The sequence below is a fragment of the Alosa pseudoharengus genome, unplaced genomic scaffold, assembly GCF_046254945.1.
Source record: "Alosa pseudoharengus isolate Yale_2024_CS ecotype anadromous, Long Island Sound unplaced genomic scaffold, YU_APseudo_1.1 YU_APseudo_1.1_scf_8, whole genome shotgun sequence".
Taxonomy (NCBI): Eukaryota; Metazoa; Chordata; class Actinopteri; order Clupeiformes; family Clupeidae; genus Alosa; species Alosa pseudoharengus.
Window position 1 is genome coordinate 14633606 of NW_027468870.1, and position 21238 is coordinate 14654843.

Genomic DNA, 21238 nt, shown 5'->3' on the forward strand with positions numbered 1-21238 from the left:
TTTATTAATGTCATCCATTTGTCTGTTATTGCTGTGCAACAGCCCAGAATGAAAAGTGATGGAGTTTACTTGTTATGGTATTTTATACTTATTTCAATTGACACTAATTTTTTATCCCTAATGTTTTAATCTCTTTAGAAAGGGCAGTGATAATTTGGTTAATTTGGATCTTGTTGAACATTGTTTTCTCTCTTCTTCAGATAATAGGTAGTGCAGGATCATTGCCAACAGGTATGTTTTAATTGCTTTAGAAAGGGCAGTGATAATTTGGTTAATTTGACCTTTGTTGAACATTGTTTTCTCTCTTCTTCAGATAAGGCAGTGCAGGATCATTGCCAACAGGTATAAATTTCATGTACACCAAAAGAATCTGATGAAAGCATTAGACTAATCTCTTCTGCAGAACCTGGACAAATTAGACTAATCTCTTCTGCAGATCTCTTTTGAATATTACTGTGTATGATGTGTGGAAGGGTAGGTGGGACCTGTCAGAGTTCTAGCTAAGTTAATCTCGCGAGGCGAGAGTTGGAGCCGGGACAAGCGAGGAGATTCCGTCGGAGGAAGACAGGCGAACACAAAACTCAAATATGTCTGGACGATCGGTTCGTGCGGAGACTCGAAGCCGCGCTAAAGATGACATCAAGAAAGTGATGGCGGCGATCGAAAGAGTCCGCAGATGGTGAGTGAAAATATGAAGCTGAAAGAGCGCTAGCGGAAATCGTCTAGAAACATTTTTGAAACAGAAACTTCAGCGTCGGGAAGAGGCGTGTTTTTCTTGAACCTGACTGACAACTGAATGACAGTGGAAGGGACCAATAACACAAAGTGTTATTTGCTTTCCCGAAGACAAGTGGCTGATCATCGGTCATGGGAAGGGAGGGCAAATCAGTTGATTGTGAGAGGCTGCCCATACATTACGCATTGATAGGCGTGTTGCTGTACCATTGGAACATATCAGGCAACCTGTTCACCAACTTTACGAAGACTGTTTATCATCTTAACACTGTTCTTCAAGTATAGTTACTTTGTTAATAGTTGTACCTTTGTAGTCGTATGTCTCACAGGGTTGTCAGTCATTTAATCGGTTACATTAACGTTACATTTACTAAGTTAGCTAGCTTGCAGCTAACCAGTCTCGTTAACTGCTGCCATCGTCATTGGTCAAACGACCTGTCAAGAATAAAGGGCCTATAGATCATGTGGTAGCCTAGCAATCGGTCGCACTGTCTCAGTTTGACATGTTATCACCTACTCTGTCAATCATTTGACAACTGACACTGTCCTGCAGGGAGAAGAGGTGGGTGACCGTAGGAGATACATCCTTACGGATCTTTAAATGGGTGCCTATTGTGGACACAAAGGAGGTGAGCCTTGTGCACATAATTTTACACTCACACTTGTGCACACTTTTTACAGCTTACTCCAAATACAACTGAAGACCTTTAAAAAATACTAATATTCTAAATCCAAACAAAATAGAGCCAATCTATCATTTAAAATGTCCACTTAATAATGAATGACTTTAATGAAAAACAGCTTTAACAGCTCCTCTTGTGTCTTGCAGAAAGAGAAAAGCAAGCACGCAGCCACTGTGGATAGAGAGCTCAACAATTATCCTGCAGAGGCACCATCTGAAAATAACTCTTCAGTCTTGTTAGATTTTCAAGGTAAGACTAGCAAATTTGCAGATTCAGCTGACAATCAAATGCGAAAGCAAGTAGAGATAGCTTTTCACACCCCTTATTCCAGTACACAGAACGGCTTCCTGATACAGTCCTCCCTTTTCCCCCCAGATGAGAACAGCAATCAGAGCTCTCTGTCGGATATGTACCAGCCCAAGGTGGACAGCAGCAGTACCTCGAGCCCCCAACCCAGCGAGCCCGTCAGCCCAGCACACGTCAGTGACTACCGCACCGAAGACCCGCAGCCTCCCACTCTAGGACAGGAAATCTTGGAGGGTGAGACACTCAAGGATGTGGCAGGTTTGGTTGATGACCGATTGACGCAGCTTGTCAGTTGCATGTCTGTATTCTGTACCTAGACAAAAAGATGGCCATTGGCAAACAGTGCTCAATAGTTGAATGCAGCTAGGTTGAGAGACAAGGCACATTCACATAAATCAGTTCACAACCACACATAATGAATCCAGTCAGTGTAGTTACACCTTTATACCTGCAGCAACAATCGTTTCAGCTCATGCCTCTGCCTGTCATTTTGGAGTGAAGACAATAACATGTTGTAGTCAAACATACCACACCTTTCCCTACTGCATTGTGGCATATTCTGGTACAGTTTCTGTGTGAACAACCACACCCTGGTGCATTACTGCATCACATTTAATAATTATGTTATTTTAATTTGGAATAATTGACAATGCTGCAAGTCCACACTTATGAAGACTGTGTGTGTATTATCCAGAGCCAGCATTGCCATCTCGCGAAGTTGCTGACGAGCCTCCCACGCTAATAAAAGAGGCTGATCTCCTTCCCATGCCTCCTCAGGTAAGGAGCAGATAATCTACCGTGAATATCAGAAGCATTTTGTTCTTGTTCGTTCTGGTCATCTGTAAAAAAAACATCTTCCTTGATATGCCATGGCACACAGATAACACAGTGTTCTTTGTGTTCTCTCTACCCACCTTCTCATGGTCGCATCCTAAATGCAGCCCTGTACCCCCTATCATGTGTCTGTGCCTCCGAAGGATGGGGTGGAGGAGGACGGTGGTGCCCCTCCTCTGAAGAGAGTGTGCACTGACCAAAACTCAGTTCTTCAGCCAGCGACCATGAGCTAACCCACAATCCCCCGAGCCTGCACAGCGAAACCAATCAGACAGGTTTTTTTTTTCTGTCCGTCCTGAGAAGGTTATAAGAGGCACAATGTGGTGGACCAGGCCTGTTTAATGACCTATGAGGAATATTACAGTAGTTACATGTTCTGTAATTTATTTGATATTGTAACTTTTACTTTCCTTGTGTTTAAAGCCAATTTTAGATTAAAAATGCAATTGAACTTGGAACTACATAAAGGTCATGGGGCTCATGGAAGGAAGCGGGATGTTCTAACGACAAATCTTCTATGTGCGGACATCCAGTAACTTGGATCTAGCATCACTAGAACATTTACTGTCGATAGTGTAGTACCAAATCCAGGGTTTGTCACAAAAGTGATTTAAGTTGTTTTTGTTTTTTTTGTAATATGCTGAATGTTTCATGTATCATTTGTTCATTGACTCCATGTTGTCTTATGGTTCAAGAAAAAGAAACAATTTAGCAACAGTTCTTTCCCAGAGCCTCGTATATACAGTTATCAAACAAAGTTGACTCTTTGTTGGGCCTATGCAACGGCTCTGAGGTTCTTGTCTACTTGAAAAGTTTACATTGATTGTCATGCTTAAGACCCCAAAGAATGTTCTGGTGTCACTGCTTTGTGTGATGTGATGTTTGGTTTAAAATCTTTCTTTTCTTGTTTTTTTTTTGTTTGTTTGTTTTTGTAAAAAAAAAAAGTATGTTTCCAAGATGGTGTTGCATTTTAGCCATTTCATGTTTTTTTTTTTTTATGTTTTAATGTCTTTTGCTGTGTGTTTTTCAGCAACCCAAATGATTGTTCTGCACATAGAGATGCTGCATTCTTTTTTCTTTCTTTTGCTTTTTTTCTGGGAGATTTATTTCCTTTGAATAGCTGTACACTGAATGTGTCTGGGTGGTTTAATGGTAGTACTGTATGTAGTCGTGATGTGTGTTTTTTTTTTTTTTTTTTTAAATGTCATCTTTGGCATCTTCTAATTCTGACAATCAAAATTGCACACTGGTATAGCTAACGTAGTTGCCTCATGTAGATGTGTTCTTATTTATAGATAGTTGCTTTACAATTTGGAAAATGAATGGATTATTTTATGCTGCACAGTAGTATGAAAGAAGGTATAAGTCAGATCTTTATGTTCTTGATTTTTTTCATTTATTGTAGAAGACAGGTAGACAGGTGCAACCAGGTCTCCTGTTTAAATATTGCATAGTTGCATCATTTAATGATAATTACTAAATTACAAAAATGTAAATTTGACAAATGGGTTTAGCTCATATATTGCTTGTTTGTTTCATTTCATTTGATATTTCCTATTGATCCAAAGGCCATATTGGTGATCAAATTTGTTGTAGATAATTGTTTTGCCAGTGAGTAAATGTTTTCAGGAAAAGGGCACGGCGTCATGAGGATCAGTCCTTTATGGATGACTTTGCTATGATGCTGGCTTAATGAGTCATGGCTCAGTTTATAAGGCAAGGATTTGTATTTGAGATTGTAAAGACTATTTTATTGAAATTCAAATGCAAATGATAATTACAAAGTATTTTATAAAGGTTTCTAGATTTAGAAGCTGTAGTTTGCTTTTTCTTTTATTGATAATTTGCTGGAAATGAGTTTTGTCTCTTGCCGCTCTTGATAAAGAAGAATTTTATGTACAGACTGTAACTATATTTATTATGTCAGTGGGCTACATAACACTGAGTTGAATTTATATTTTTTCCAGTTTAAAATATTATCCTTATCAATATCAACAAGCTTAATAAGCAAGCACTGATATGACACCATAGAGTATGAAAGGTATGTTGCTACAGTAGAAAATGACAGAGGAGGGAGACAAGAATATGTTTAGAACCTTTTTGTTACAAGGATCCTCTTCTGTGAAACAATAACACACAAACACTCGCACTTTTTACACCCCATAAATGGATTACATAAATATAACCCTTATAATTACTCAATAAAGAGTGAGAAGTAAGGTGAACTAATGTTCACACCTTAAGAGAAATGAAGGGAACATGATCCAGAGGGATAGCGATGTATGTATTGTATATCCCACTGCGGTTATTAATGTCCTCAAAAAACCACAGACAGCAGCCAGTCTGCTAGGTTTGCGCACCATCCTTGGTAACACCTTTCGTGGTATGACCTTTTTTGTGTGTCCATTTTGAATACCTGGCAATTCATCTGACGGCTGAACGATTTTGGTTGGGTTACATGGATTAAGCCTGGTCCTAGACTACAAGCCTTTTCAGTGGAGATCTCCATTTTTTCTTTTAGTCCAAGACTAGTCTTAATCCACATGGGAAACTGGTCCTTCAGATATTTCTACACTTAAAGTTGGTCTAATTGTAATATGGTTCTGGTCATAGATAAGTCACTTGTTTCTTAAAGCTGCAGTTGGCAAGTCTGACATATTGAGGGGACTTAGTCAAAATTTTGAATGTTTACAAGTCTCATGCCCCTCCTCCACTACCACTGAGCACCCTCTCATCGAGTTTGTGCTCGTCAGTGCCCACCAGACTGTGATTGACAGTCAGATCTCACACAGACCTGCTCTAATTGGACCAGAAGAACCGGGAGCTGTGGATTTTTGCAAAACAAATAACAGGCTCTAGGTGGAGATAGAAGTGCAGGTTTTTTTTCTAAAACCGGCTGATTTATGTTGTTCTGTCATAGCTGACAGAGCATAGTGTCGGTTTCAGTGAATATGATCAAAAAATGTTTTACCAACTGCAGCTGCTTTAATTTCTTAATAGAGTTTGGAGTTAATCCACAGCTATGTGGGGGTTCATGAGTTTCTATTGACCAATCACAGTCCTTTAGGTCTGCGTCACCTCAATGCGAAGTTCAATTTTTTTGGAGGTGCACATCAGGTGACGGCGACCAGAGGGCTCTTCGGGACTATGCCGTTAATTCAACGCATGAGCTTTAGGGTGGCCTCTGAAACCAGCCCTCCTGTTCCCCTGTCCCCAAAGACTTTGTGGACCAGTAAATTCTCAATGAAACAGACAGAGGGCAGCAGAGTTCCAAGAAGTAACCATGGCCACCCTCTCATCACTTAGAGCTGGACCTGTGTGAACATAAAGAGGCTTTCCAGTTATTTGCATGTTATCTGATCTGTCAGAATATGCATTACAATAGGTTAAATGGTATCCATATTTGAAATCCATTTACCACATTACATCACAACACCCTTATGGTAACTTTCCTGTCAGACCATCAATAGCAGAGCCGGACAGTAACGGAGTACATTTACTTGAGTTCAGTACTTGAGTACAATTTTGAGAGATCTGTACTTTACTCGAGTATCATTTTTGGGGCGTACTCATGACTTTACTCAAGTATATTTGAGAGGCAAATATTGTACTCTTTACTCCACTACATTTCTATCCATAACCGTGAGTACCCGTTACTACTTCTAAAAATAAAATAAAAATCTCGGAAACCCTCAATTTGTTGTTTCCCTCTCAAACGTGATTGGATTGTGCAGGCGCCACTGATTGGGACAGCCTATCAGCAATCACCTTCAGCTTTCCGCCAAAGTCAACTCCATGGTCAGATTTAGATAAGAGACGAAACCATGGACGAAACAATGGATGAAGACGCAACAGGTCCATTCCGTGAATGTGCCAACCTGTGGCCCCACCTCGCAGGGCTATTTCAATTTTCTGAACAAGTTAATGATAGTTTTCGCTTCAAGTCTTTAAATTAGCCTACAAAATAGTATTTTGTATTTGAAATCTCCAAGGTATAAACATTAACATTTTTCATAACTACATGTAGGACGTTTCTGTACATAAATGTAAGCACTGTGGCAGTAGTAATGCAATTTTTAGAAAATAGGCTACTCTTGTACTCTTGATACTCAAGTTTTAAAAACAAGTACTTCAGTACTTTTACTTAAGTAGACATCTGACTGTTGTACTTTTACTTGTACTTGAGTAAAATTTAGCAAAGGGTATCTGTACTTTTACTCAAGTAATGAAGATGTGTACTCTGTCCACCACGGATCAATATGCAATGCACTGATGCCTGAAAAACAATTAAAACTACACTACAAGTAGACGTATATTAGAGTTCATGGGAATAAAAATGCATAGCATGCTTTTAGGCATTCCCTAGGCCTATAGGCCTTTCTTAACACTCACCATGTTATCTCAACAAATGTGTCAAATTCAGAGAACATGAGATTCATTCTTGTAGTGTCTATAATGTGCAGGCTTTGAATGATAAGAAGCAATTATGACACTTTTACATAGGACCAGGCTTAATCCATGTAACCCAACCAAAATCGTTCAGCCGTCAGATGAATTGCCAGGTGCTTCAGTAATCGTCTAGAGTAAGGAGGATGTGTCTGCCTCGCTTCACTGTCAGAAGCTGTTCTTTCTGTAATGCTGTCAGCGGCACCCCTCGTTTTTTTTGTTTTTTTTAACTCACGCGGTGCGCATATGTTGCAGAACCCCAAGAATCCACAGCCTTATTTGCGCATTCAAGACGAGCTAGTGGCGAGGCAAGTTATCGACAGAGCAACAGCGGAAAGAACATATTACCTTTGACCAAACATTTTCAAACGCGTTTTACATAGGATCGACTTTAAAACTTAATGCCCTTGAGGATTTTTTGACGGCTGCAACATATTTATTAATTTATTCATCAACGCATAACGCCAAACGCAGAAAACGTCACTGCGATAACGAATTATGACTTTAGTAACAGTTATATGCGCCTGTATTTGCATATGTTCTGTCAATCTCCTCGGAGTAAATGGGATTGCTTACCATTTTCCCAGTTTGAGGATACGAGACAACTCCGACGTTAGCGCTGGACCATCGGTCGGGACGAAGGCGCATCACAGGTATGTTCTCTTGTCTCTCCAAAGGTGGCACGATTGGCAAACTAATAAATCACAGTAAGACTGGACCACGGGTAATGTTCTCTTTACTTGTGGATGCAAACCATAACCTCTAAGAAATGTTTGTCATAATAATGTCCTAATTCCTGTTAGGAACTGGTGTCAGTACACAGTGTCCAAGACTGTATCATGCCAGGTGCAGAATGGCACAGAGACGCTTGTGCAGCGGGTGTTTCAGAGCTGCCGATGGCCAGGTCCTTGCACCAATCTCATCAGGTAGAGGGTCATGGAATTCCCTTAGCTCTATTGTAGAAAACACTGTAAGACATGCAAGTGTGTGTTTTGGGTATGACAAAGCTTGTGCATGCACATTGGTGTGATCATGAGCAGCATTAAGGAATTTTCGGTCAAAAAGGAGCCATTTAACCACTCAAAGGGCATGCAAAATCTTTTCATGGACCATCAACTACACAGTTGGCATTATGCCATGCTTCAGAAAAAGTCGGCCAAATTGTTGAATACTGTTTCTTTAAAGAATCAAAGTAAATGGTCCGTGAAGTAGCACTTTGCATACTTTTCATAATTATTTGTCCCAGGGTTGCTGGTTTGTGCGTTGCCTTGTCTTAGCGCCATGTAAATTGCTCTGACCTTTCACTCATGTGACATGTTGCCCAGCTACAGGACTCTTGTCCGGCCGACCTACCGGCTGTCACAGCGACGTGTGACAGCACTGGAGTGGCGCTGCTGCCCAGGCTTCCTTGGAGAGGACTGCAGAGAGGGTGAGTGTTCCAGACATGTGCACACACTACAGTATGTCAAGGTGAAAACTGAGGCCGGGCATCAACGCAGAGGCGATAAGACCTCGATATACATGCTCTGCTGGCAGACATCACAATGATGGATGCTAATATGTCTCACCCTTTGCCAGAGTGTATGCACATACCTCTGTAATGAACCATTGAGAGTGTGTTGTAGGAACACATACACATGAATGCTCACACTTACAATACATGTACATACACACAGGGAAAGTATTGTACACTACTACTGAATATTTAAAACATCACCCACATTCACAGTCTTCACAGTTGACCTAATGTAATGCGCACGGTGAATCAACACACAGTGACAGCGAAATGACCGTAAAATGGCTACGTGACTAACGCTAAGACCCAGCCGTGCCTGGGAAACAGTCTCAATTGTCTCCTCCATCCATCCCCTGCCACAGCTGGCACAGATGATTTAGGGGCTACAATGGTGGGGGGTGGGGTGGTTCCCAAGCATGACTTTATGACAAGCATGAAAGGGGACATGATTGTTTGGTCTGCTCAAGTCAGTGGTCTTCGTTCTCAGCAGACAGTTAGGAATGCGGTGGTTTTCTCACTTACGACTCCCAAAGACATGCTGTGTTGCGCTAATCAAAGCCAGTGGAGGCCTCGTCTGTCTGTCTGTCCACAGGGCCTGTGATCCGGGGCCTGGATGAGGAGTGGGGGTGGGCTTGTGTGACAACAGCAGCAATGGCAGCAGCAGCAGCAGTAGACACATTCCACTCCCAAAAGCACCCGCAGAGCAGAGGGATAGAAATGACTTCATTTGGGGGAGGTCACAGAAATCAGCTGAAATCAATTTCAGGCTTTGGGAACAAAAAAGCATGACTCCATACCACCCTGGTGGCATCCAAACAAAGTAAGCCAATTATGAATATTCAAAAAAAGATACAATCCAGAGAGTTTTCTGGAAGTTTTCATCAGCAGCCTCTGACTGTAACACAATCACTATGAGTCGTTCAGCCAGAGGTGCAGGCAGGCATGCAGGCGAGGCAGCTGAGGCTTTTTAGAGAGGGGCATGTTCTGTATTTGTCTGGAAGTGGTTGGGGAAAACAGCAAAAAGCAGCGAGAAGCTGCGGGATGCCACAGGGGCAGGAAGAGCCGCTCTAAGACAATAACAGCCCTCATATCGGCGCTGGACTGTGGGAAAGAGGCCGTCCCCAGCCCTTACAATGCTCCTCTGCCCTGCCATGAAAAAAAGGAGGGGATTTTGTGCGTTGTTTACGGAAAATAACCAAGTGATAAAAAGCGAAGGGGAAAAAATGTTCAAGGATTAGATGAGATGATGTAGAGTATGATGTGATTAATCCAAGGATATGTCAGAAGAGACTCTGTGTGTTTGTGTGTGTGTGTGTGTGTGTGTGTGTGTGTGTGTGTGTGTGTGTGTGTGTGTGTGTGTGTGTGTGTGTGTGTGTGTGTGTGTGTGTGTGTGTGTGTGCGTGCGTGCGTGTGTGTGTGTAGTGGCTGACATGTCTGTGTGTGTGTGTATGTGTGTGAGTGACTGGGTGAGTGAGTGTGACAGAGAATGTATGTGTGTTTGTGACTTGAGTGTGTCTGTGTGTGTCTGTGTGTGTGTGTGTGTGTGTGTGTGTGTGTGTGTGTGTGTGTGTGTGTGTGTGTGTGTGTGTGTGTGCTTCGAGGACACTTTGAATGCTTCATTCCACTGCTTCTAGACACTGATGTCTGGGCATGTGGAAGACCCCCATGTCAGACTGAGTTGAAGGTTGATCTGGGTGGATACCCTGTCTCACCCCCCCCCCCCCCACCACCACCACCACCACCACCATCACCCTATTTTCATGTAATGTCTTCCAGATGGTACTGGGGGGGGGGGATGTTTCCTCTCCTGGCCTGCCTCTGTTCTCTGCTGCTGTCCCTGATCCTGTACTCTCCTTTCCCTCTACTTCCCTAGAGAGTTAGGTAGAGTCTAGTCAATGCTGCATCATGCATACATATGTGTGTGTGTGTGTGTGTGTGTGTGTGTGTGTGTGTGTGTGAAGGTGTGTGTGTGTGTGCGTTTGTGTGTGTGTGTGTGTGTGTGTGTGTGTGTGTGAAGGTGTGTGTGTGTGTGTTTGTGTGTGTGTGTGTGTGTGTGTGTGTGTGTGTGTGTGTGTGTGTGTGTGTCTGTGTCTGTGTGTGTGTTTATTTGTGTGTGTAGACACTAGAGCTTGCATATTTGAGTGCAGCTCCCATGTCATCTGTGGGTTCGATGGAACGGTCGAGTTCACAGTTTCCTTGCCACTGTCCTGAATTCCTTAAAATATCCAAGGGGCGAGGAGACACAAGGCCCCAACAGTTTACCTCCAGACCATCGTTTAGCTGCCACAGCAATGTTGCCACAGTGCTATAACTACATTTACAAAACCAGAACTGTCATTGAGCCCCACTGCTACCTCACTTTGTCTCGCGCTCCTCAAACCCTTGAGCAATATGCGTAATGGAAACCATTCAGCATGCTCGGTCGGGAGTCATCAACGCATGCTGTAACAGGGAAGGAATTACAGTACTTTGGGAGGGTTTCAGGCGGTCTGTCCCAGACGTGAATGTGAGTAAATTATCTCAAGTATTTTAAAGTGGAAAGGACCTTTCATCAGTGCAGGTTTGGCGGAGGTGTTTGGAGGCTACGCCCTTGAGGTGTGTTGATGCCCTTTTGGTGGAGGTTTCCTGGAGGCGAAACGCCAGGAGGACGCCAGAGAGAGACATACGCTCACGCACACACACACACACACACACTCACTCTGTCTCCCACACACACACACACACACACACACACACACAGACACCCACACACACCCTATCCCAGCCCCTCCCCTGGCACCGAGGCTCTTCCGAGCTGTGCTGGCTTCAGAGCTGATCCCTTGTGAGTTGTCAGAGATTTAGTTTGGGTCAGCTCCAAAGGGCCCCATGCTCTCTACTGGCATGGTAAATAAATCAACAGTCTGCCTTTTTCGCTTGCTCTCTATCTCTCATCTTTCTTTCCCCTCCTTTCCTCCACTCCTCCCTCCTATCATCTCTTGCTCTTTTTTTCCAATCGCCTTTTTTTTCTTGTCTTTCCACTTTTCTTCTCTCTGTCTGTTGCTCTTTTTGTCTCTCTATCTCTCTCTCCCTCTCTCTCTGTCTATTTCTGTATGTTGCTCTTTTTGTCTCTCTTTCTCTCTCTCCCTCTCTCTCTGTCTATTTCTGTATGTTGCTCTTTTTGTCTCTCTTTCTCTCTCTCCCTCCCTCTCCCTCCCCCTCTCTCTCCATCTCTCTTTCCCTCTTTCTGTCTGTTGCTGTATCTCCTGCATGCAGGGCCAGGGGGTCTGCTGAGTCCCATGCCTCTCTCTCTGTTTGTTTTATTTATAGAAGCATTTTCGAAGGGGACGAGCGTGAGAGGATGTCCCATGGTGAGGATGTTCCTGAGTCTCTCTCTCTCTCTCTCTCTCTCTCTCTCTCTCTCTCTCTCTCTCTCTCTCTCTCTCTGTCTCTCTCTCTCTCTCACACACTTTCTCTCTCTCTCTTTCCTCTTTTTCCAACAAGCTTCAGAGTCATGGCAACAATTTTGTCCAAAGTGCTTAGTTTGATTAATGTGGAGTTCACACAGGAAATAAAATAACGGAATACAAAAGGGAACAAGGGAAGCAAGAAAGGAAAAAGGATAAACAATAACATACACTTGTGTGTGTGTGTGTCTCGCTCTCTCTCTCTGTCTTCCCCACCCTCCCTCTCATTTCCCCTTCACTCCTTCCTCTCTCTGTCCCCTGATCCTTCTCTATTTATTTCTTCTCTCTCCACCCCCCTCTCCTAAACCCTTCATTGTCCTTTTTCAGTGTCATATTCTATATCTAACACAGTGTTTTCCATCAGGACAAAGTCTTGTTATGTGTTCTTCAGCTCCACATGCGTGCGCTTCAGAACTTGTATAGACACATTGAATGCCTCATTACCGACTCCAGCATTGTATCCCTTCTCCAATAAAGGCATATCTGACAGCCTGATCATTATTTAATTACTCTCACTAAAGCACATTTAATTAGCAGAAAACAACTTGCCCTCATTTGGCTGGGAGCTCCTCTCGTATGTATTCCCTGATGGTGTTTTAATGGCAGTGTTTAGCAGCTGGCTAAAGGAAGTGTTTACAGGGGACAGGATGAGAGGCTTATGTGTGTGAGAGCGCCCTGGAATTTGCAGCAGTGGCGGCCTCATACCGCCTTTGTGTTTCATGTTTGCCATTCACCGGCTCTGTGTGAACGGGATTTCGAATAAAACACTGTGTTTTTAAATGAACACATCTCAGCACCTAAGCTCCTTTGGAGGCTAAGCTGCCAGTGCATTGGTTGGCACCATGAAACCTTGCATCAGGATTACACATAGATAATTATGCAAGGATTATCCAGCCATTCGGATGACGATTTTTAATTGAGATTCCTATTAATCCCATTGAACCCAAAGTACCCATTAGTTGTGCATAATAAGAATAACATACGCCTCATTTTCCTTCGTTTTATGAGTGTTTGAGGAACAAAGCTGCTTCTTTCTTTATTGAGAATGTGGATCCCTCTCTTCCTACAGAACGGAGTCTGTAGGCTTGATTAATGTTTGAGGTCAGTATTCTAGGAGGAAGATTATCTCAGGTCATGCTATACGCATGCATCTCTGTGTCTGGTCCTTGTCTCCATACGCTGTATATACAGCCCTGTAAATTAAGATATACATTTCATTGTGTGAATTATGCCACAGAGTAATGTCTGGGTTTTGAGAGTTATGGGTGCGAAACTGTGCGAAGTTCATCACGGCTGAAGGAAAAATGTTTCTCCATGGGATTCTGGCAAGCTCGCTCTTTCTTTCAAGTTTGCTCTTCGCTGGCAAGATTGCTCTTTCTCTCTGGCTCTTGACGTATGAACCATGTATCAAGCATTTGTCTGTCCAGGGTTAGCCATTAGTCTGCCATTTGTCGGTTGCCTTCATGGTGTTTACAGTCTGATAGATAGATTTAGCATAAACTTGGCATGTTTGCAGTCTCACTGGAGCAGACTATAAAACCAGACAGAGGAAGAGGCAATCATTGTTTAAACAGTGCATGCATACATACATACATACAAACATACATACATACATACATACATACATACATACACATATATACATATTACATACATACATACACATACATACTGTATATGCATACATACTGTAAATACATACATACATACACACACATACTGTATATGCATACATACTGTACATACATACATACATACATACACATACTGTATATGCATACATACATACATAGAGATATACATACATATATACATACATACACATACATACTGTATATGCATACATGCATACAAACTCATACATAATGTATACAAGCAGGCAGATGGACATCTGTAAGAAGTTAGAAGACAGTCAGAAAAAGAAATAATGAAAGACAGGTGGGAAAAAAAGAAATAATGAGAGAACAACAAACAAGTAAACAAATAAGGCTGTCTTGTGCACACCTAATGAAATTAATGTTTTGGGAATTACATGAGCCTAGTCAACACAATACTTGCACACCCTGTCTACAGCTGCTAGCCCCTGTAGCTCAGCTGTTCCATTCACCAGCATCTTCATAAAAAACGTTACCTCATCAATGTGGAGCGTTATTAGGGACCGCCGCGTGGGGCTGGGGCAGCCTGCCTGGTACAGTACAGATATTTATGACAGAGGCAGGTGCTGGATGGCTGGCGTGCTTGCCAGGGGCCCGGCGCCAACTCCGACCACCGCTCACCTGTTCTCTCAGCATTCCTTTGTGCTGAGGGAGTCTGCAGACAGCAGCCATACCATCCCACCCTCCCTCCCTCCCTCTGTCCATCTCTCCCTCCATCTCTCCCTCCATCTCTCCCTCCATCCCTCCCTCCATCCCTCCCACAGAGAAAACAATCTACTGGTGCGAGGGCGGTGAGCGTGGGAGAAAGCGCGAAAGAGAGAGAGAGAGACAGACAGAATGAGAGTAAGGGAGCCTCCACCAGGCCCTCAGATTAATGAGCCACCCCGCGCCGTAGTGCGCACTCGTCTAGTCGCTCCTAATATAGGGCATCCATCTCTCTTTTGGACTGCTTATTTATTGATTTTTTTTCTCTTCTTTTCAGGGTGATTTACATGAAAGCGTCTTAGAGATAGTTCTTAAAGGCGAAGAAAGGGTTTAAAAGTGGGGTACACACGAGTCGTGTAGTAATGTGACAGAGCAAGAGTTATGTTATCTTGATGCTGTCAACACCGTGTGTCTGCTTTCTTGCACTTGCTGCTTATAGAACAACACTGAACCTCCAGTCCTGCACTCTACCCCTATGTAATAGTATAGTAGTATAGAGTCTTTATTGTCCTATAAGGATATTCTTTTTCCCACACATCATTATTACATTCCATGCAGGATATACACAGCCTCGGGCCTCATGTGGGGATGTGAATAACTTTAAAGAAGATCGGATGTGTGTGATGAGGGTGTGTGCCTGTCCACTTGGCAGAGCCTCAGTGTCCGGTCAGTCCTCCTCCTGGTGGCTGGTCAGCACTACCTGCCCAGAGGCTCTCTCTCTCTCCCACTGGTTCTGGGACAGGTTGTGCTTCTTTGGCCTGTATTTCAGTTCTGCCAAAGCTCACGAGTGGAGGGAACCAGGCGTCAGGTCCCGCTGAGTTGTTAACTGTGAGTTATGAACACCAAGACGGGTGGGCTTATACCCAATTAGCCACAGGTAGCCATCACTGAAGCTTCGCTTGCTCTTAAAGATGAAGGCGTTATTGTAAAGTAGGACACACATGTAGAAAAAACACACTCATACATTCATATACAGACAAACTCTCATTTTAGGTCTAGTTTTGGCCAGACTATGTGAATATTTGTTAATTTCTTTGAGAACTTCCCATAGCTAGTGTAGGGTAACCTCTAGGATGTAAGGGTGGTGGTGGTGAACCGTCTGACTTGAGACACCCTATCTGCACAGTCGTAGATAAAGCAGACAGCTCTGCTGCATGCTGAATTTAGCCTCTAATTATGCATGCCATCTGATTTACAGAGTTAGAAGAGGAGCCGTGTGTGTGTGTGTGTGTGTGTGTGTGTGTGTGTGTGTGTGTGTGTGTGTGTGTGTGTGTGAGTGTGTGTGTATGTGCGCGCATGTGTGTGTGTGCATTTCCACAGAGCTTAGATAAATTGGAGTGTCGCTGAGGGCCCGGGACATGTGTTTAGGCAGCTGTGTGGCATGTGACAGTCAAAGCCTGAGATTTCTGTGGCCTCGATCACACCATGATGACACCTATGGAAAAAAAAGGTCTTAGGCTGCTAATGGGTACAACAGCTTAGTTGGCAACATTACGCAACTTTGACATCCAAAGAAGACAGACGCGCAAAATTGAAATGAGAATGAAACTTTTGTAGAGTGACAGTATGGCAGTGACAAATTCATTTGAGGTCTATAGACAAGTTTTCTTAAATTTTCCCTTCCAGGAAACACTTATGGTGTGTTAACAGAGTGTGTTAGTCTACTGATATGCCTAATCACTTTTTCAGGCACCTTTTACATAAATGATAAAATTATACAGACAGCTACATGTATTGTTCATTGATCTTTGGCCCTGATCCATTTTTAATAATTGTAAATAATAGTAGTTAATAAAGTGGATTCTGTCTGTCAGTGTCACCCAAACAGATGCCCCCATTATTAGCACTGAGTCTCCTGGGGACTCCTGCAGGCTCACATCATTTTAACCTGTTGGGGAGTGAATTATTTTCCTGGTTCCTTCTAGAATTCTACGCAAACAATCTATAGTTTCAGTGTTCCTTATACAGTCTATGGGGAAAATCTCTGAGGGTAATTGTGACATCATAATGTGGAACTCTCGGTTCGCAAACATTCTAATCACATATTTGTGACCGTACTCCTCAACAGGTTAATGGTCATGTCAGGCTACTCGTGACCTTGCCACACACCCAGTCCAGAGGAGCACAATCTGACCCCTCATGCTTTAATGTAAACCAGACTGTACCATGACAGAGGGTACAGACAGACCTCAACTGTGGAGCCTGTAAGGGATCAAAGCCATCATCAATCGGCGCTGACCGTAACCGTGAGGTGGAAATTGATATGTAGGACCAAAATTTGTGCTGATGTGGAAGGAGGTAGGGCAGTCTGGCTTGTTTCAGCGTTTGTGTGTCCTATGAGGGATAGTGTTGTCCGTCTCAAAGGTTGCTGTAGTTGTAATAGCCGCGGTGGAAGGCATTTCAGACCATACTATACCTAGAATAGCTGACCATTCAAATGCATCACTGTCCGCGGACTGTCCGTTTTCACCTAGTCTAACCTCAGGCTATTTATTGCCCTTTTCAAATTCCCACTATTTTTGTACATGTGTGTGTGCCCTTGCATGTGTGTTTAGTGTGAGTATGAGTGAGTGAGTGAGCAAGTGAGTGACTGTGTGTGTGTGTGTGTGTGTGTGTGTGTGTGTGTGTGTGTGTGTGTGTGTGTGTGTGTGTGTGTGTGTGTGTGTGTGTGTGTGTGTGTGTGTGTGTGTATTTGTATGTGTTTGTATTTGTATGTGTTTGTGTGTATCTGTGTCTGTGTGTTTAGTGTGAGTATGAGTGAGTGAGTTAGTGAGTGTGTGTGTGTGTGTGTGTGTGTGTGTGTATTTGTATGTGTGTCTGTGTGCATTTTTGACTGTCATGTCAAAAAATGCATGGTGCTGTTACAGTCTAAAAAGAAAAAGAGACGGACCTGCTCCAAACAGCCTCCGCGCCTCCTGTGACCGACCGTGTGGTCCCTGGCAGAGTGGAGGAAATGGGTCTGCCGTAAACACAAGCATCTGGAAAAGCCATAGCAGCGTCCCACCGCATGTCTGCCTTTCCCATTCTGCAGACTGCCGAAAGGGCTCGCTCTCGGCCTGCTGCCCACCCAAGGGAGCGTCTGTAAGTTTCCAGCCTCCCTCAGCGGTGCACAGATCTGAGGATCCGCTCCCTAACCGGGCAACCCGGCGGGACGGCGCGGTCCTGGAAACACACACATGCAGACAGAGAGACACGCGGACAGAATGAAGCATCTGTCCCAGTGGACAGACAAACGGACACACGTAAATGAGCGTAAACAAATGCACGTGTTAAAACACACACACGCACAGGTTGTGCACACACTGCTGGGTGCTGAGGGGACTCGTATATATGCGCACACTTGGATATGAATGTTTACATTGGTGCATACACTGGAGGCACACACACACACGCACACAATCCATGCACACACATACACACACACACACACACACACACACACACACACACACACACACACACACACACACACACACACACACACACATACACAACCCATGCACACATACACACACACACACACACACACACATACACAACCCATGCACACATACAGATACACACACACACACACACACACACACACACACACACACACACACACACACACACACACACACACATGCACACACACACACACACACACACACACACACACACACACACACACACTGCCCTCCTGCTCTATCCTTGTCCAGTCTCTGATTGGCAGAGAGTGGCCGTCAGTGTGGAGTACCTGGAATTTGGATGATGCCTGATTGACGACCCGCTCACGCTGAGCCTCTTAAATATCCCACACATGCTCTAATGTTGGCACGCAGGCCTCTGTTGCACCATAATCAGCCTATGTTTAGGTAGACATCCACCTCCCTCCCTCCTACTCTCCCACCCAGCAAGCCCTCCTAAACTTTCTAAGCATCATGGCTGTGGCTGGAATGCAGAGGAGACTTTTGGTCTTCCCCCTCCAGTTCCTTCGTTGTGTAAACATGTCGTTAGGAGGCTTTTGGCGATTCTCGTGTTTCGTGTTTTTTATTTATTTCTGTTCAGGCGGATTCATCTGTCACCCCATCCGTCCATCAGTAAATCCTCTGTGTGATGATCCTCAGTCAAATTTTTTTGTTTATGGTTCTGCACAAAGATCATGATGAGGGTCTGTCTGAACATGTACCAAACCGCTATTTTAACACTCTGATTCCCTACTGACAGGGAATGTCCTGTTGTTCATTAACTGAACTTAATCATTCAAGTTTAACGAGTCTAGAAATGCGAATGATGAATCTTTGACTGACTCGTCAATCGTCACTCATACTCATGCCTTCTTTCGCGTTCACTCAGCTGAACTTTATTTATCATCATTCCTTGTTCTTTCTCTGACTCACCCAAACTTCATTTTGATGCGTTCCTAAACTCTGCTCCCCACCCATGTTTTGTTGTCCCGTCTGTGGCGAAGAGGGACGCAGCTTGGCAAGCGGAGCCGTCGCTGCCCTCCTCTCAGACCGCAGGTCTGTGGCCGAGCCCCAAACCACCGAGCCGGCGTCTCCGTCGCTGGCCACCCCGGGCTCCTCTGACCCAGCTCCTCTGCAGCCGGGGCAGCCAGGGCGGGCGGAGGCGGAGGTGGAAGTGGTGGTGGTTGGTTGGGGGGGGGGGGGGTTGATGGAGGAGCGTCTGCTCCCCAGGCCTGTGTTTATCATACCTCGGCCTCCCACATCCTGCCCCAGGGCCACGGGAGACGGCCGGGCTCTTCCTGCTCGCTCCGTGCACTCAAGGTCGTCGGTCCAGGCCCTTAGAAGGCCCTTTCTCCTAAAAGTGCTCAGTGGACAGATGGACCGGAATCTGTGTTCCTGTTCTTCTTTCCGTCCGTCACCCCCTTTTATGGCTGATAGGGTTCTAATTCCACTTCATGGTTCAAATACTGTCATAGTATTGTGGCTATTATACTATTATAGTATGCCGTGGCCCACTGGTTAGCACTCTGGACTTGTAACCGGAGGGTTGCCGGTTCGAGCCCTGACCAGTGGGCCGTGGCTGAAGTGCCCTTGAGCAAGGCACCTAACCCCTCACTGCTCCCTGACCGCTGCCATTGTAGCAGGCAGCTCACTGCACCGGGATTAGTGTGTGCTTCACCTCACTGTATGTTCACTGTGTGCTGTTTGTGTTTCACTAATTCACCGATTGGGTTAAATGCTAATTTGGGAGACCAAATTTCCCTCACGGGATCAAAAAAGTATAAAAAAAAAAATAGGTTTTGGCTAATGTATAGATTCGATTAACTAGACCCCAACCAGTGCAACCACATTGCTCAGTTAAAGCTAAGCCACTTTACTGCATGGTGAGAGACATGTGTTCATGGTGTTAATGTCAAGTCATCCATGACTGTTCTGGCTACTTAATGGCCATGCTGTCAATGTATATGAGTAGGGTCAGCTGTCTTAAAGTTATAGTGCTCTTAAAAAATCTCTTAGCCTGGGAGACATTGCTAAGACTTGTAAAGTGAAAGACACACACACACACACACACGTACACACACACACACACACACACACACACACACACACACACACACACACACACACACGTATATACAGTACACTGCCTGTGTGAGAGAAGGCGCTTGGAGTATGGGAGCATGATTTTGACAAAAGTTTGGGGTTGTAGACATGGTGTTAAGAGAATGATTTGCAGAAGATAGATGATTGGCACCAAGAGAGTCACGAGAAGTCCACTACAAAAGAGAAAATCCACTCAAGAGAAAACCGCCATAAAGGAACATAATATATTCATGTCTGTACCAGGATGAGAGTGGCATGTCAGCAGTTTCCCAGCGTGAGTTTGACATTCACAATTACACAGAGTGAATGTGTCAGTGGGTGGCATTCGCTGTCTCATGATCCCCCCCATGCTTATGTCATTGTGTGCCATTGTTCACAACACTGAAAAGCCAGTGTCATGTTAGCATCACCTTAAATCTCCACAGCCACAGAATACAATTAGCACTGTGTGACACATGAGAGAGTGCCACTTCATGGTGACCTGAGCATGCACACATGCACGCACACACACACACACACACACACATAGTGACCTGACCCAAAACCTCTCAAAGTCACAGAAGACTCAAAGCATCCTCTCAAACCACAGAAGATTCAGGAAGAGTTGAGAGGTCATACTGTAACCACACTGAGTCTATATATCTGAACTGTTTTCTGTTTACTTTGGCTTGCAGAGTGCCTGAACTGCACTGGCTATGCTACCATCAACGACAGACTGAGGCTGATAGAGAATAAGGTAAGAGAAGCGCAATCTGCCTTGAGCTGTTTTTGCCTGGAGCAGCTGTGAGAGAGGCCTGTTTGTTTCTGATGACTCAAGTCCAGAACTCTGAGTTGGGTGTAACTGTTCCTGATGGATTGATGTGTTATTCAGTGAAGCTGTCTTACTCTCTGCATGAGCATGACCTGAGTAACTGTTTGTGTCATTGGTTTAATATGCGTCGTGGGGACTTTTGCTTAGAATGTATCATTCATGACTTCTGATGTCTAAATGTGTTCTGTGGGGACTCATTTCTCATCAGTCATCACTTATCTCTCATATCGTCTCATCTCTAACGGTCTCGGACTGTGCGATACTGACTTGGATCGCTCTGTGTGGGGAAATGTTTGGTGTTCCTGCAGGTCTCGTTGCTTGGGGAGCTGGGACCCTCGTCAACACCTCCCCTCCGCCGCACACCAGAGGTGTCATCGGGGAATGAGGTGGGCTCTCTCCACCCCACCCTCCTCCCCCTTTACAGACCCCTGCCAGGTGAGCCAGCAGGCTTTCACTTCATGATGATGATGACCATGACGATGACGATGATGATGATGATGATGATGATGATGATGATATTGATGATGATGGTGATAGTCATGACTAGGGCTGCAC

The 21238-nt window shown here is 44.3% G+C and overlaps 2 protein-coding genes across 3 annotated transcripts in view; both read left to right on the forward strand.

The window, feature by feature from the left end:
- Positions 1 to 40: 40 nt before the first annotated feature.
- Positions 41 to 4459, forward strand: bcl7ba (BAF chromatin remodeling complex subunit BCL7B a). 2 transcript variants are annotated; one of them, XM_076273457.1, is made up of 6 exons: positions 41 to 679; positions 1289 to 1364; positions 1565 to 1667; positions 1794 to 1982; positions 2419 to 2501; positions 2666 to 4459. In XM_076273457.1, the coding sequence occupies exons 1-6, from the start codon at positions 588 to 590 to the stop codon at positions 2789 to 2791; spliced, it is 669 nt and encodes a 222-aa protein (XP_076129572.1). In that variant the 5' UTR covers positions 41 to 587; the 3' UTR covers positions 2792 to 4459. The 2 variants fall into 2 exon arrangements, with proteins under 2 accessions (XP_076129572.1, XP_076129573.1); XM_076273458.1 differs by having other exon boundaries at positions 1794 to 1958.
- Positions 4460 to 7279: 2820 nt separating this feature from the next.
- Positions 7280 to 21238, forward strand: part of col26a1 (collagen, type XXVI, alpha 1) — a 22822-nt gene continuing 8863 nt past the window's right edge. Inside the window, exons 1-5 of the mRNA XM_076274190.1 lie at positions 7280 to 7657; positions 7808 to 7930; positions 8330 to 8433; positions 20547 to 20608; positions 20992 to 21118. Of these exons, the coding sequence (XP_076130305.1) occupies positions 7503 to 7657; positions 7808 to 7930; positions 8330 to 8433; positions 20547 to 20608; positions 20992 to 21118 (571 nt within the window). The 5' untranslated portion in view covers positions 7280 to 7502. The remainder of the gene's footprint in view (positions 7658 to 7807; positions 7931 to 8329; positions 8434 to 20546; positions 20609 to 20991; positions 21119 to 21238) is intronic.

Coding starts and splice junctions, on each gene's coding strand:
- bcl7ba (XM_076273457.1), top strand. CDS start 588: ATGTCTGGACGATCGGTTCGTGCGGAGACTCGAAGCCGCGCTAAAGAT. Junction 1,668..1,793: donor AGTCTTGTTAGATTTTCAAG/GTAAGACTAGCA, acceptor TTTTCCCCCCAG/ATGAGAACAGCAATCAGAGC. Junction 2,502..2,665: donor TCCTTCCCATGCCTCCTCAG/GTAAGGAGCAGA, acceptor TCCTAAATGCAG/CCCTGTACCCCCTATCATGT.